Raw genomic sequence first — 13870 nt, 5'->3', positions numbered from 1 at the left:
CCCAAACTGGAAAACTCCAAAAACTAAAAACTGTTGATGACACATGATGGTTTTGGGGCGCTGCATGGATAGGAAAGGCTGCCATTAGGGATGGATTCAATCTCTTTGGAAGACAAGCACACAAACATAACCTGCTAGAAGTGGTTTTGACAGGGCTGTGTGAGGCAGAAGCCAGAGAGTCACCACTTCTGGGAGTGAGTAGCCTGGAGCTAAACTTCAGCTGCTGTGTAGAGCAGAGTCGAGTCCCTCAAAATTAAAATTATGCTGGAGATCTTGTTATGGAAGAATTATAGGAAGATACAACTGAATTCCTGCCTGTGGGCATCTGTGTTGTGCTCTTCGTGGCCCAGGAAAACTCCCCCAAAACTCCTGACTGAAAGCTTTCCCTCCAGCTGAAGTTGATGTTTGCAGTGCCTGAGCTTGACTCTGAGCTGGATTGCCCACCTGCCCCATGTCAGAGGACCATATATACCTGAGGAGTGCCCCCCCAAATAGAGGCTTTTAAAAGAGCTGTGTGGGGGCTGCATCCAGGTCCATGGGCTTGTAGTACCTGAGGTGAGGCTCACAGGTCAGCTCTTCTGGTTTTGCAGAGATTGTCTTAAGGATAATACACTGCATTCATCTCACTGAACATGCAGAGATGCTTCTGTGTCCTTTGTCTACGAAAATCCTGGAGCTGTTCAATTTGATCTTGACATTTCCACAACCTGAAAAGACAGACTCAAACCACAGCCTTGGACGTTAAACACATCTGGCCTTTGGAGGAGGTTTGGTTTAGGTTTGCACTCCAGGGCTCTGCATAAGACTGAGTTGTCATTAAATCACCCAGCTCCATCCATGTAGATTAGTCAGCACCTTTGCCAGTTGTAGGAGGTCACGAGCCAGTTTCATCCACTGCTTTTTCTGCCTACAGTAATTTACATCAGCTTGACTTTGGCCTGCTTTTTGGAGAAAATACACAATCTTTTAATTCCAAATAATCTCTCTTGCAGCTTCCTCCCTTTCCCCCATAGGACTATAAGGAAAGGAGCTCTTTGCCATTTCTTTGGATCCTGTGTGGCCATGCATTGCCCAAGTGCATGTGTGAGTCCACACGTGCATTGAGCACATGTGCTGAAGCTTTGTCTGAAGCTCCTAGAGGTGCTTCACACCAGGAAAACTTGGCTTAGGATTATAAGTGTTCCTGTTATTGTATTGTCTAAGACTAAATCAGCTTGGGAAGTCATAGGAGCAATCCTTCACTGCCATACCTTCATTGCATTCTGAAGCTCGCTCTCCATCCTTCCCATCCATTTCTGTCAGTGACAACATGTTTATTTTATTTAGTTTATTTTAATATTTAGCCCATTAGTGAGGTGCTGGGCAGTCAGGCTTGTTGAAGGATGCAGGAAACTACTTTACAAAGATGTTTCCTCAGGATTTAAAATGCCTGCAGCTTTTGAACCTTTAAAAATGCACCTGCAGGCAGCTGAATAAATGTGCAGGAGTGCACAGGCTCCTTTGGAAGGCTGAGCTGTTTGAATAACAGCCATCAGTCTGGTGTTGACAGTTATTGAGAACAAATAGCAATTCAGAACAATAACCAGTTTTAAAATTCCAAAAGGATTCAGGCATGTGGGTACCTTGAGAAATCTAGCCTATATGGTTTCAAAGCTAAAGTACTCTTTCAGCAGTAACTTCTCCATTTAGAATCCGAAATCTCTTAAAAGGAAAGTTGTGGGGTGTTTTTTAAAATATATCCTCTCAGAGACACCTCTGTCATAGATGCACTAACTACTGAAAAAGTATTTTCATGCCTCCATCAAACAGAAGGCAGCAGGAAAGACTGAAGCATCTGGCTGTTGTGTTCCAAGAAAACTTTCAGAAGCTGAAGCTTGAGATGAGCATTCAGTTTCTCTGTTGCTGGGATTGATTCCTCTGTTTTTCTGCATTTGATTCTTCTAAAACAAATGTTGGAGAATGTCAACAGGCTCAGCTCATGCGTCTTCTCTTCTAAGTCCAGGCATGGTGGTCAGCAAAAAATCAGTATTTCCCCAGGGTCTGCATGTGACCTAGAAAGTGGCACTGGAAGACAAAGGAGCTAGAAAATTCCACCTTTTTCCATTGCTTCGTGGTGGGCTGAAATTAACGTTTCAGATGAGCTTGAGTGAAGCTGTATTTTGTTGCATGAAGCCAGAGAGCCCTGTTCTGCAGGAAGGGCTAAGGGTAGAGAGGAGAGGTGAACCCTGCATAGCACTGGGGCAGGCACTCTGTCATAATCGTGTCCCGAGGGAAAGTCTTCCCCTGGGAGAATGTGGTCATGTTTCTCTTACCTGGAGACCATCGGAAAAGTCTCCTCTGTCTTGTTGGACTGCAAAACTGAGCTTTTATTGTAATGAAAGGTTTTCTCTTACCTGGAGACCATCGGAAAAGTCTCCTCTGTCTTGTTGGACTGCTTTTCAACAGAAAACTGAGCTTTTATTGTAATAAAAGGTTTCACTAGGATATTTGTTTCCCACATAATCTTGAAAAAATTAACACCTGAAAATGGAATATTTTGGCTGACGACTGAAATACTTCAGCTGAAGAAAAATGTGGAGTTTCCACAGAGGAGACAGGCACACCAAAACCTGCACTAAAAATAACCCTGAAGACATCCCAGGATGCTAAATGCTCTGCTTATGGACTCCATGGCGTGGCTGATGCCCTTGTGTCATCCATTGCCCAGCCAGCACGTGGTGATCGATCTTTTGGCTGGGACTCGCTGTGATTTTGTTAGTCAGGTTTCACTGTTCTCAAGCAACTGCAGTGATCTGTAGCATTGCCCATTGTCACTTGTAGCACTTCTGTGTCTGAACAGTTCCGAGCAAGCCGGCGCCAGGTTATCCACACATGTACATCCTGCATTCTGCGTGTGAGATGCGAGCGCCAGGTACTGAGTGGCATGTTAATAACACACTGTTAACCCCGTCCTGTGGTTTCATAACACACATTCAGCTTGCTACTTACTAACACAGGTTTGATTTTGTTCCTACCCTCTGCTACCTTCTAAAATATTCCCCTGCCAGAGGCAGGAGCCTTCTTCATTTACAATAAATAAATGCCGTGGATGTGACACCTTCCCTTTTCTGGGCTCTCACCCAGGGATTGGACTGTGCCCATGGATCTGAGCTTTTTACATACAATGCACAGCTGGGATACAAAGAGCCTTTTGAAAAGGAGGCTTGGCAGCTTTCCCAGAAGCAACGGAAGGGTCCATTTCTGCCTTACCTGTGATTAATTCTTTTCTGTTTGTGCTTGCAGTGGAGGGGCTTGAGCCCAGTGCTAACAAAACTCATTTTGTTGTGCAGTTTACTGCTTCTAACTGTAGCTCCAACCTCTGGGGCTTCCCTCCCTTTCCAGCTGTTTGACTAATACTAATTATGTGTATGCTGCTTAACCATCTAGGAGTGACAATCTGAAGTGGCATTTCTTTAGTTTTGAGGCATTTGGTGAGCATGAATTATGCAAGAGGACAGTAGTGGGAACACCTGTGCAAGGGTGGAGACAGTTCTGAGATGGAAAAGAAGGTCTCAGAGTTTGAGTGTTCAGGGATGGGGGACAGTAAAAAGCCCTCTCTGTTACTTCATGCTTTGTCATCTTTTTCTGGGAATAGGGAGCATGAATAGAGGACTAATTCAAGGGTATCCCAGCATGTCATGGATAAGTCCTCAATGGGCTCAGAGTATCCTGAGACTACCACTGCTGGAACAGCTGCTGGGGACTGCATGTGAGATGGGTGACTGGAAACAGCACTTCTGCCACTCTGCATTTAGCAGAAAAATGGGTCCCCTGAGCTTCCTCAGGACCAGAGAGAGAAGATACCTTTGCCAGTGCCCCTGTTCTCTGAGCAGTGTGGTTTCTCAGCTTGCTGGGGAGTTGTATATTAACAGGCAGACACCAAGCCCTGAAGAATAAGTGTTACTTTTTCTGCCTTCATGTGGTGAGCTGGGCTTTTGGTGAGCTGTGGTTTTTGGGCTATGTGGTAGAGGAATTTGAGGGCCTGGCAGACTTAGGTTAAAACAGCGTTAATGGAGCTGAGCTGGTGAGTGTAGCATCAGTAGAAGAAAACCCCAAAATACTGCTTGGGATTTTGGAGATAAAGGAAAGAAGCTTGACTTGTTACCAAGAGGTTAGCCTTGTACAGGGCAGCCACGTGGAGGTGGTAGGCTGTCTGTAGGCTGGTAAGCAGTGGGGTTTGAGCAATCTGCAACACACATTTTACCCTGCAGAGTTTGGGGCATAATACCCTGCAGTGGGGTTTGAGCAATCTGCAACACACATTTTACCCTGCAGAGTTTGGGGCATAATACCCTGCAGTGGGGTTTGAGCAATCTGCAACACACATTTTACCCTGCAGAGTTTGGGGCATAGACACGTGTCTTGCACAGGCGCTGGACAATATTGGCTGAGTATTCCCCAGTTGTGTCCAGTACCTTGTAGGAACACATCCCAGAATGGCTATGCTGCATTGATCCGTGTAACCTGGAATGAAGGAAGCTCTCCCAGGGTGTGTGCTGAAGCCTGGAGGAGACTTCCCTGAATTCCACCACAGACCTTTGTCAGATGGACATTCAGGAAAAAAATATCCCTGCACTTCCCACCCAGGTCTTCACCTCTTCTCAGATCAATCAACAAGGCGTCTCTGGTCCAACAACTTGAAAGCCTCCAGCTTTGCTTCAAAAGAATTTATAAATTCCCCTCTCAGTTCAAGTGCATTCAGCAGGACTGGGGAATTCCTTTAGATCTCTGCTGAAGAATGCTTTTAAGTCAGGGGACTGCTTGTATGTACAAAGCAAAGTTGCTTGCTCACCAACCAGCTCTCTGCTGGAAGCACCATCTCCCTCAGAAGACTTGCTGTTGTTCCCTGTTCCCTCTTCCCTATCTGTAAACTACCCCATGGCTAGGTAAATATTTTTATTATATCCTGTGCCAAGTATTCTTCCCCCTCCCACAGAAGAAAGATGTGTGTCGGCTCGCTTGGAGTGCAAATGAACGCCCATGACTAAAGGGAGGCTGGCCTTGCTCCAGGTGCCAGCCTCACACATCCTGGCACAATGTTTTCCAACATCAAACTGCAGCAAGAAAACAAACTTTGGTTTACTTCTTCAGTGTTAATCTTGCTGCCCACAACTGCTGCAGTTGTGCTTTCACAGTTAGGATGAAAGGATAAACAGGGAAGAATTATCCATCTTGGTGCTTAAGTGGGAGCTTCTGAGCACCTCAGTGTGAAGGTGAAGATTGAATAGGCTGAACGTGTCCTCCTGTCTTCCAGAGGAATGCTTGCCCCAGGTCATGGACTTCTACAGTTGCTCCCAGTCACTTCACAGGCAGCCCAAGTCCTCCAAGAGCAGGATTTGGCTTTAAAAAGCCAATTTTTCCCCAGCCATCCAGCTGCAGATGAAATGTCCCTTTTCCCTGTCCTATTTCTGCCTGGTTTATTGGTAAAAGTCAGCGGAGGCACTGTGGGGAGCAGGTCCAGTGCCACAGCCCTGTAAGCTTGGCTACGTGCTGGGGGTGTGAGAAGCAAACTTGGTGTGCTGCAATAATTTCCAATCCCCTTCCTTGCTGCTGTTTGTTAGCAATGCCTCTAAATAAGCACATGCTTCAGCTTTCTTGCTGAGCACAGTTTTTGGCCTTTGGATGGCATGAGATGTAAGTATTTAATGGTATCAGTAGAAGCCAAAGGTGTCCAGCCTCTCTGCCAAATGAGGTCAGTGTTCTGCATGGGAGGTCTGAAGCCACTGTCAGTCTGATGGCCCTCTTTCTTTGATGTGTCCATCCTAAGGTCTCTTTTCTCTTTGTCCCATCTCTGTTCCATGACTTGGGGTTTTTAAGCATCTCTCCTGTGAGCGTATCACATTTTGAGCTAATTAGATCTAAGTTTACACCATTTTTTTCATGGGCTTGTGGGCAAAGTGGTTTTTTAATGGGCTTGTATCTGTACACCAGAGTTGGTGACCCAGGGAGCTGGCAGCCCCTCGCCCGGGTAGGCAGGCTCCTGTGGGATTGTCTGCAGGCATGACAGGTTCTTCATGTTGGTTGGACTTAGTAGTAGGGATCCCCTTCTCCCCCTTGGGTGGCTGAGTTTGGCCTGTCCTTCCCCGTCGCATGGTGCTGTGGTTTGATCTGGTGTGTTGGGCCTCCAGCTCCTAACAAGGCACTGCAAAGCCAATACCCAGATTTTGCATCAGCACGTTCCCACAGACACCCTGGAAGGAGGAGATTCATTGTCTTTATTGATGCATGTGTGTGTTTCTAAGAAGCTGTTGCATAGGCACAGCTGTGGCTGGGACTGGTGAGTTCATGGAACCCAGGAAAACCTCAGTGACACAGACAGGACCTATGCACCCAGCAGACTGGGGAGGGGGCTGCCAGGAGCTCTCCTCTTCAGTGCACTTTGCTTTTATTCATTGCAGGGAAAGGTGAGCATTGTTTCTCCTCTCCAGAAGCTTCCCTCCACTCTAACCATGGAATTGGCCCCATCTTCTGTTGTAGTTTCTGACTTCTAGCATCTGCCAGATGCAGCTGGGAGCTGCCCTGCTGCTAATCAGCATCCCCCTGGACACGCTCCTCCCTGCCTGACTCAGTCGGCCCTGGCGCTCCGGCACAGCCCTTCCGAGCAGAGAAGACATTGCTCTTTCTGCCCTGTCTGTCTGAAGCTTTCCCTCCCAGCCCTCCCAGCAGCTGAGTCACTTCCTTCTTTAAATCTGGCCTTAAATCTTCCTTTTCTCTTTAGCCTGTGATTCACTCCCTTTGTGAGGCACTTTGCAGAGTCTGACGGGAGGATGCAGAACAGTGGGATGCTCCTGGGGTGAGATGCCCTCCTTGTCTCGGGGCCACAGCAGTGAGCCCCTCTCTGAGGCTGGGCCCTGTGCCTGCTAAATGGTGTCTCTCAGTATGAGAGTTTCTCTTATCTTAGAGTTTCTTTCAGTGCTACATCTGACGTAGTAATAGGAGCCAACTCCTGCCTGCGGCGAGTGTGTGTAATTTCCTTTGACATCAGCATGTGCCTGTGAGGGAACAGCTCTACCCCTTCCCACCCTGTTTGATTAGACTCAGTAAGAGAGTCATTACAGCATCTCTGCCACTCCTCCTTGTCTCTTGTGGGATTTAAGGAGGACTTCTGCAATGTGCTCAGGGCAAGGAAAGCTTCGATTTCTGCTTCTAAAGCCTATATATTTAATATAACAACGATATTCCTCAAATTTTTATACTATGATTTTTTTTTGGTCCCTCACCTGCTTATTTCCTTGGCCTTTGACCTTATGTCTAAGTGTCTTGCCATTTCAGTTTCCTGGTGTAGAGAGACTCACCAGCCAACAGAGTAGTTAAAAGACGACACCATGAATTAGCAGTGTGGCACTGCTGAACTTGTCTAGACTTGCTCTCGTTATCAGCAAAGTGTGGGATAAAATTTGCCAAAGCCTTTAAATCCTGCTTTCATCTGGAACATAGGTAGTTAAGCATGAAATACATTTCATTACTCTTGCATCTTAGGCATACAAATACTCAGGGTTCTTAGGAAAGCATCTTATGGGTGCCTTGCCCCCAAAGCTGGGGCAGAAAGGGGTAAGGCCAGGGACCAGACCTGGTTCTACGAGGGTCTGGCTTCCACAGCACAGTGGTGCCCACACTTGTGCCAGAGGTGTAAGAGCACATTAATGAGACATTTGGGATTAAATGAGTGGCTGGCTCTGTCATTCTCTAGGGGAAGGGTCTGTTTGTGAGACTGCTGTGCTTCAAAATGTGTGCAGGCTGTGCAGCTGCATCTGTCTGTAGCTCGGGTTTTCTAAGACGTGACCAGTGACCATTTTCTAAAGAGCAAAAAAAAGTCATTTTCCAGTACAGTAAGTCTGCAAATAAAATGAACTCACTGTTGTAAAGGAACTTTGTTTTTGCAGAGGAGACTGGGCTATGGAATTTTGTAGGCAAAGAAGACTTGTCATCCAAGGAGAAGACTTCTTCATTTAAAATTATTTGTGCAGGAGACATAGCAATCAAGTAAATGAGAACTGCAGTTTCTAACAAATGCTAATAATCGTAAACTCTTATTTTTAATAAAGCTTCAGCAATCACATTTTTCACCTTCAAAACAGGCACCGTTGAGAACAACATAACTTGTCCTTTGCGTACTGATCTTATGTTGTGTATATTTGTTTTCTTTTGTGCAGAACGAGGTGATCAGCCAGCAGCTCTCTGTCATTTTCACTCATTGCTATGGACCCTACCCAATTCCAAAGCTGGTGGAAATCAAGCGCAAGCAGACCTCCCGCCTGGGTAAGCGTCACTGCCGATCCTCGCTGGCTCTGCAGTGGGAAGGAGAGCTGTGGGAAGGCTGTTGCTGGCCAGGTGCTTGAGCGGGCCACAAGTCAGAAAAATCTCAATTTGAAAGGCAGAATTAGAGGAAGGAAGGGCCCCAAATTTAACTTGACCTAAAACTCCCACTGACATCAGGAGGGTCATCAGGCGCGCTGGAATGGGGCCGTAAATCTGCAAAGATTTGTCTGTGTTGCTGATTAGGCTGGGATCCAAGCCTTGGCCCTGGAGCAAGGTGTCTGTCTGGATCTCAAACCACCCTGGCTGGCTGCAGGTGATGCTGCACCAGCACAGCCCTCTCAGCCTGGTCAGCAGAGCCCAGGGTGTTTTCAGGGGACTGAGAGAAGAGGCAAACAATTTTCCAGGACCCTCTTCCTCCTGACAGAGACTTCCTGACACAGGGAGTGGCCTAATAGAGTATAAATGAGCAGAGGGCCCCCAGCATCTGCTGAGCTGCAGTTTGCTCTGGGTAGCAGAGCTGGAGGCTGTGCCAGCAGCACACGGCAGGCACGGCTGGCTGTCGTTTCAGCAAAGGTCATCATGGACTTCAGAGCTTTGAATTCCCTTTGTCTGAACTCAGTGTGGTTGTCTCTGTCCAAAACAGCTTTATAGGCTTTACTCATTAAAACCAATATCCTTATATTCTGTTGCTTTCTTTTGTCAAAACAGGGAAATGTACAATATGTTCCTGACTTCTTCCAAATTAAAGTTATTGACTTTTTTGTTTCCTTCTTTTTGCGATTCTAGATCCCCATTTTCTTAACAATAAAGAGATGTCAGATGTCACATTTCTGGTGGAAGGAAGACCATTTTATGCACATCGAGTGTTGCTATTTACTGCATCGCCAAGGTAAAATAGAGACACATCTCTGTTTTTTAACAAAAATAGAATTTGATTTTATGGATTTGTGGGGTTTTTTTGTTTGTTTTGCTGTCCCAGTTCTTTGAGGGCTAGTGGCCCAATCTTCAAGTTTTTTCTTTCTTTCACAGTTTGTTTCTGGTTGATCTGCCAGATATTTAACAAGTGCTCCTGTCAATAGATTTTCATCCAGTGAATGATCCATGCTTCTGGCCATGTATCTTCCGTGCACTGAGGCACAGTGGCATGGTGCTCATTACTGCACGCAGTTCTCGACCATACAGGAGTCATGATACTTTGATTATTAATAATTTAAGAGTGGTTAAATTCTTGTGAGTGGTTAAATCCTGCCTTGCATCAGTTTCAGCAGTCTCCAGGAAAAACAAGCTACTGTCACACAGTTCTTGACAGCATTTGACAACTTTTAAATGAAATTAAATAGCTGTGAACCATATCATACTGTGTCCAAAGGCAGTATTTATAGTTGGTTTCCTGTGCTCAGGAGGCTGAATATGAGTTTCCCAGCTCAACCCAACCCAAGAGTTGCTCACAAACATTATTTGTATGCAGCTGTATAATTCAGCGTGTGCTTTTAAACAAATCTTGCTGGCCCTCCATAACAGCTTATTTTGAGATGTGGCAAGGACAGAGCTCTGAGTTTGGATGATTTAAGCAATATGGGAATTGATGCTGGTTGTGTTGCCAACCCACAGCACAGAGAGATTTGCATGAAGTAACTGCAGTACCTGACCCTGCCTTCAACTAAGAAATGGATATTGATGTTTAGAGCTTCTTGGTAGATGTACAAATATTTTCCAAACTCCAGCTTTCAGTCTACTAAATTGTATTCATAATAGAGTTTGGCACTAGTGAAAGCAAGTAAATTGTCATCTGTATTTTAGTAAACAAGGTGCAGTCACGATGAGGGGAAGGTTACCATCCAGCAAATGCTGGTCTTGATAGGTAAGCTGAGCTCTGAACTGCTGCTGGAAGGTCAGATGAATTATCAAAGAGAGGAAGTACAAGGGCTGGTGTTTCTGGCAGCACATTTCCCATTTTCACCGTCTGATCAACGGGAATACCTGCTTTTGAGAAGTAAATTCTTTCATATGTATATATCTCACATAAGTTTGCAATTATTAGCTAAAAATATGTGGATTTTTTTCCTGAAACTTGTGTCTGAATTTCGGGTTTTGATAATCAGAGAAGAGCAACCTATCCAGTTTTCTCTCCTGCCTCTTCTCACACAATTGTACTGAGCGTGCATAGGAGCATTTAAAGTCTCAGTGTATTTTTTTTGTTTTGTTCCAAAACATTTTTTAAACCAACATAATGGAGCCAAAATCTATCTCCCTCAAAAAAGGAAAACATTCAAGTTTTAAATGTTGCAGATCTTTATAAAAGATCATGTTGCCTTCAAGAAAAAAACAAATTGGATCTGTGTCATTACAGAATCTGAGTTTTGGATGTACATTTTACTCTATTGTTATATTAGATGTATTTTTTTTTAAATTTTGAAGTGAAATCTTCTAGAGAGAAGCTTCTTACTTTTGGTTTAAACTTTATGTTAACGTCTAAATCTTGGTGCTTTCTGGTGACAAATATGTTCATTTCAGTATACTGTTTCTGCAAGAATTGATGCTGTCATTCCACTGCACTTCTGTACTGTTTTTACTGCATTTTTCCACTGAGATAACTGGGCTGGTATTTCAGTTTTGCTCCTTTTTATTTAGGTTTAAAGCATTGCTGTCTAGCAAGCCCTCATCTGACAGTACTTGCATTGAGATCAACTATGTGAAGTACCCCATCTTTCAGGTACAGTCCTCACACTGCATTTGAATGGAACTTGTAAAGAGGAGCACCACGCATGCCCTGTCCAAACTGGCACCCATGCATTTGATAAACCAGAGCAGTGGTTTTACAAGCACAGGCTTCATCTCTGTTTGAGCACTGCAGAGTTCTGTGGATTGCAAATGTGCCCCAGCAGATGCAGCATTTCACTGACATGGGCTGTGCACACAAAGCACTGCCTGTCAGCATTTCTTTCTGTAGTTGGCTCTTTCTGTATTTAATGGACAGGTTTGGAAGAGACACACTTCATTCCCTTCCTTAGCAGTGCTCTCCAATCAATTTTGTGCCATGAAAAGGCAGAGCTTGCTCTCTGTACCTGTAGCATGTACATGGATATGCTTCCCTTGCTTTGAGCCAGAGCTGTTACTGCTGCACATAATTCCCAGCTGCCCACAATAACTGGGCTCCCCACAGAGGGATCTTGGCTGGCTTGTATTACTGTGCAAAGCCTCCTCCACCTCTGTCTTATCTTCCATGCATGCCCACACACAGCTGGATGAAGGTGGCCTTTACCAGGGAGGGAGTAAGGGAATAATCACTATATGTGCTGTGTTTGCCTGAATCAGTGATGTACTTAACAGACTGGGAAATACACTGAAAATTCAAAATTAGTTAATCAGTTTCCTGCAAGCTGTTTGGAGCTCACCAGGAAATCCAGACAATTTGACGGTGAGGGGTTGAGGCATTAGACTACCTGTGAGAAGGAAACACAGAGTGAGAGAATAACCAAGTATATCTTTGAAATCAGGAGGCTTGAGCCATTTTTACCTACAAATCCTTGGTGGTGTTAGGAGAGCCTCGGGCATTGCCTGCATTGTCCCCTGTTCCTCTATGTCTTGGACTGATTTTTATAAACACTCCTTTGTTTTATTACAGCTGGTTATGCAGTATCTTTATTATGGAGGTGCAGAGTCACTCCTGATTAAAAATAATGAAATTATGGAGGTAAGAGACATTTATTTAATTGCAGTGGGCGCAATGCTGACTGATCTGTGTACCATTCACCCGAGGGCACGTGGCCATGGGGCAAGACATGAGCACTCCTGCAAGAGCCAGCAGTGCCTCATCTGGAGTGCCCAGGCTCTCTGCAGTCCTGCAGGAGACTGGGAGACTTTGCAAATGCCTACTTAGCGGCAAAGCTGGTGTTACCACAATCTGGAACCAATTTCCAGCAATTTAGCCCTATCTCATCAGCATTGAAAACATCTAATTTTGTTTCTCACATGGGAGAAGTCTTGGGAACATGCTGGGCTCTAACCGTGAGAGCAGTCCGCTGGAGACACAGTTCAGATCAATTTCAGGCATGTGACTCTCAGATTTTATGAATAAAACCATAATCTGCTCCCTGAGATACAGAGACTTCTTTGCCCCTTTCTCACTGGATGTAAAACATCCAGGTGCTGTTGTGGCCTTTTGCAAAAGCCAAACCAAGCCAGCTGGAGCTCACTGGAACTTCACACATCCACAGCCACCAGCCATGCAACCACAACCTTATGGATGTTAAGTAATCCCCTTCCAAACACTGTGTGCCATCATTGTCAGCTATGATCAGCAAAACCACTCCAACTAAACAGAAATAAGATATATTGAGCAAATTCTTGATAGTCATTCAGGGAGTTTTCAGGCAGCCAGAAAGGACGCAGGTCAGTAAATACTAAATTCAGAGCTCCTTAAACAGCAGGTGAATGTCAGTGCCTGCCACCACAATCACAGAGTATCTCAAGTTGGAAGAGACCCATCAGGACCATCAAGTCCAGCTCCCTGCTCCTTGCAGGGCTGTGTAAGCTAAACCACATCAGAGTGTCGTGCAGATGTGCCATGGACTCTGGCAGGCCTGGTGCCACGAGCACTTCCCTGGGGAGCCTGGGCACTGACTGACCACCCTCTCAGGGGGGAACCTGTTCCTTATGGCCAATCTGCACTTCCCCTGGTGCAGCTGCTTTCCTTTTCCTCGTGTCCTGTCCCTGTTGCCAGTATTATTCTTCCCTATAACTCTATAGTCTGGCAGCCAGAGGATGGAACTGGTCAGGACTGAAGTTACCCCTCTCTAGTGCAGGCAGTGGATTTTTAAGTAAGCATACCCACATCGGCTTCCTGAGCTGTATAGGAAGAGTTCCCTAATTCTCTGTTTCACTCAGAGTTCTGAAAGACTTCCTGAATTTCTAACCTTTTCTGAAATGGAGAATTTTAGACTAGGCAGTGCAGTGGCTTTATAGAAATGTGTGTGTTATCACCTAGGCTGTTAAAAAGCTTGTGCTGCATTTCAGCTGGCAGCTTGCTCTACTTTTGTGACATCTCAAAACTTCTGAGACTCCAGAATGTATGACTGATTGATTGATCTCTTGATAACAGATTTGGCCGTGCTTCCTCACAGTTTAAAGTAATTACAAACCAGCACATGACTGCTTGAGCCACAGAGGCAGCTGGAATAGGATTTGTCTTTATCTTTTTAGTAACTTGCCTTATTACACATACGATAACAAGAAGCACCAGAAATACTCCACAGAAATCTTTGCTGCAATTCATAATTGGGGCCAGCTGGCTGCTATCACATCAGCACTGCAGATTTCCAGCACTTGGATTTATTTATGGGATTAAAGTAGATCTTGAGCAGACTGCATAGGAGAAGTCAGAATAATGTCATGGAAGTTTCAGGGTTTTGTTTGTTCCCCAGTGCAGCATGAGAGCCCCTTTGGGATGCACAGGTTAGCTTTTTGTTGTGAGTCCCAAATAATAAGGGCTGTGTAAAAGCCTGAATACCTGAGTAAGTGCTATTTAAACACATGAACAGCTTGATCTAAGGTCTGGCTGGGTTACAGCAAG

General features: G+C 45.2%; 1 protein-coding gene across 3 annotated transcripts in view; it reads left to right on the top strand.

The window, feature by feature from the left end:
• BTBD11 (BTB domain containing 11) overlaps window positions 1–13870 on the top strand; it is a 167380-nt gene that overhangs the window by 144750 nt on the left and 8760 nt on the right. For all 3 annotated transcript variants that reach the window (XM_039725565.1, XM_039725566.1, XM_039725564.1), the window contains 4 exons: window positions 8193–8298; window positions 9085–9187; window positions 10930–11011; window positions 11924–11992. In XM_039725565.1, coding sequence (XP_039581499.1) covers window positions 8193–8298; window positions 9085–9187; window positions 10930–11011; window positions 11924–11992 — 360 coding nt within the window. The remainder of the gene's footprint in view (window positions 1–8192; window positions 8299–9084; window positions 9188–10929; window positions 11012–11923; window positions 11993–13870) is intronic.

The sequence above is a fragment of the Passer montanus genome, unplaced genomic scaffold (assembly GCF_014805655.1).
Source record: "Passer montanus isolate IOZ18808 unplaced genomic scaffold, ASM1480565v1 scaffold55, whole genome shotgun sequence".
NCBI lineage: Eukaryota > Metazoa > Chordata > Aves > Passeriformes > Passeridae > Passer > Passer montanus.
This window is presented reverse-complemented; position numbering and strand designations above follow the sequence as displayed.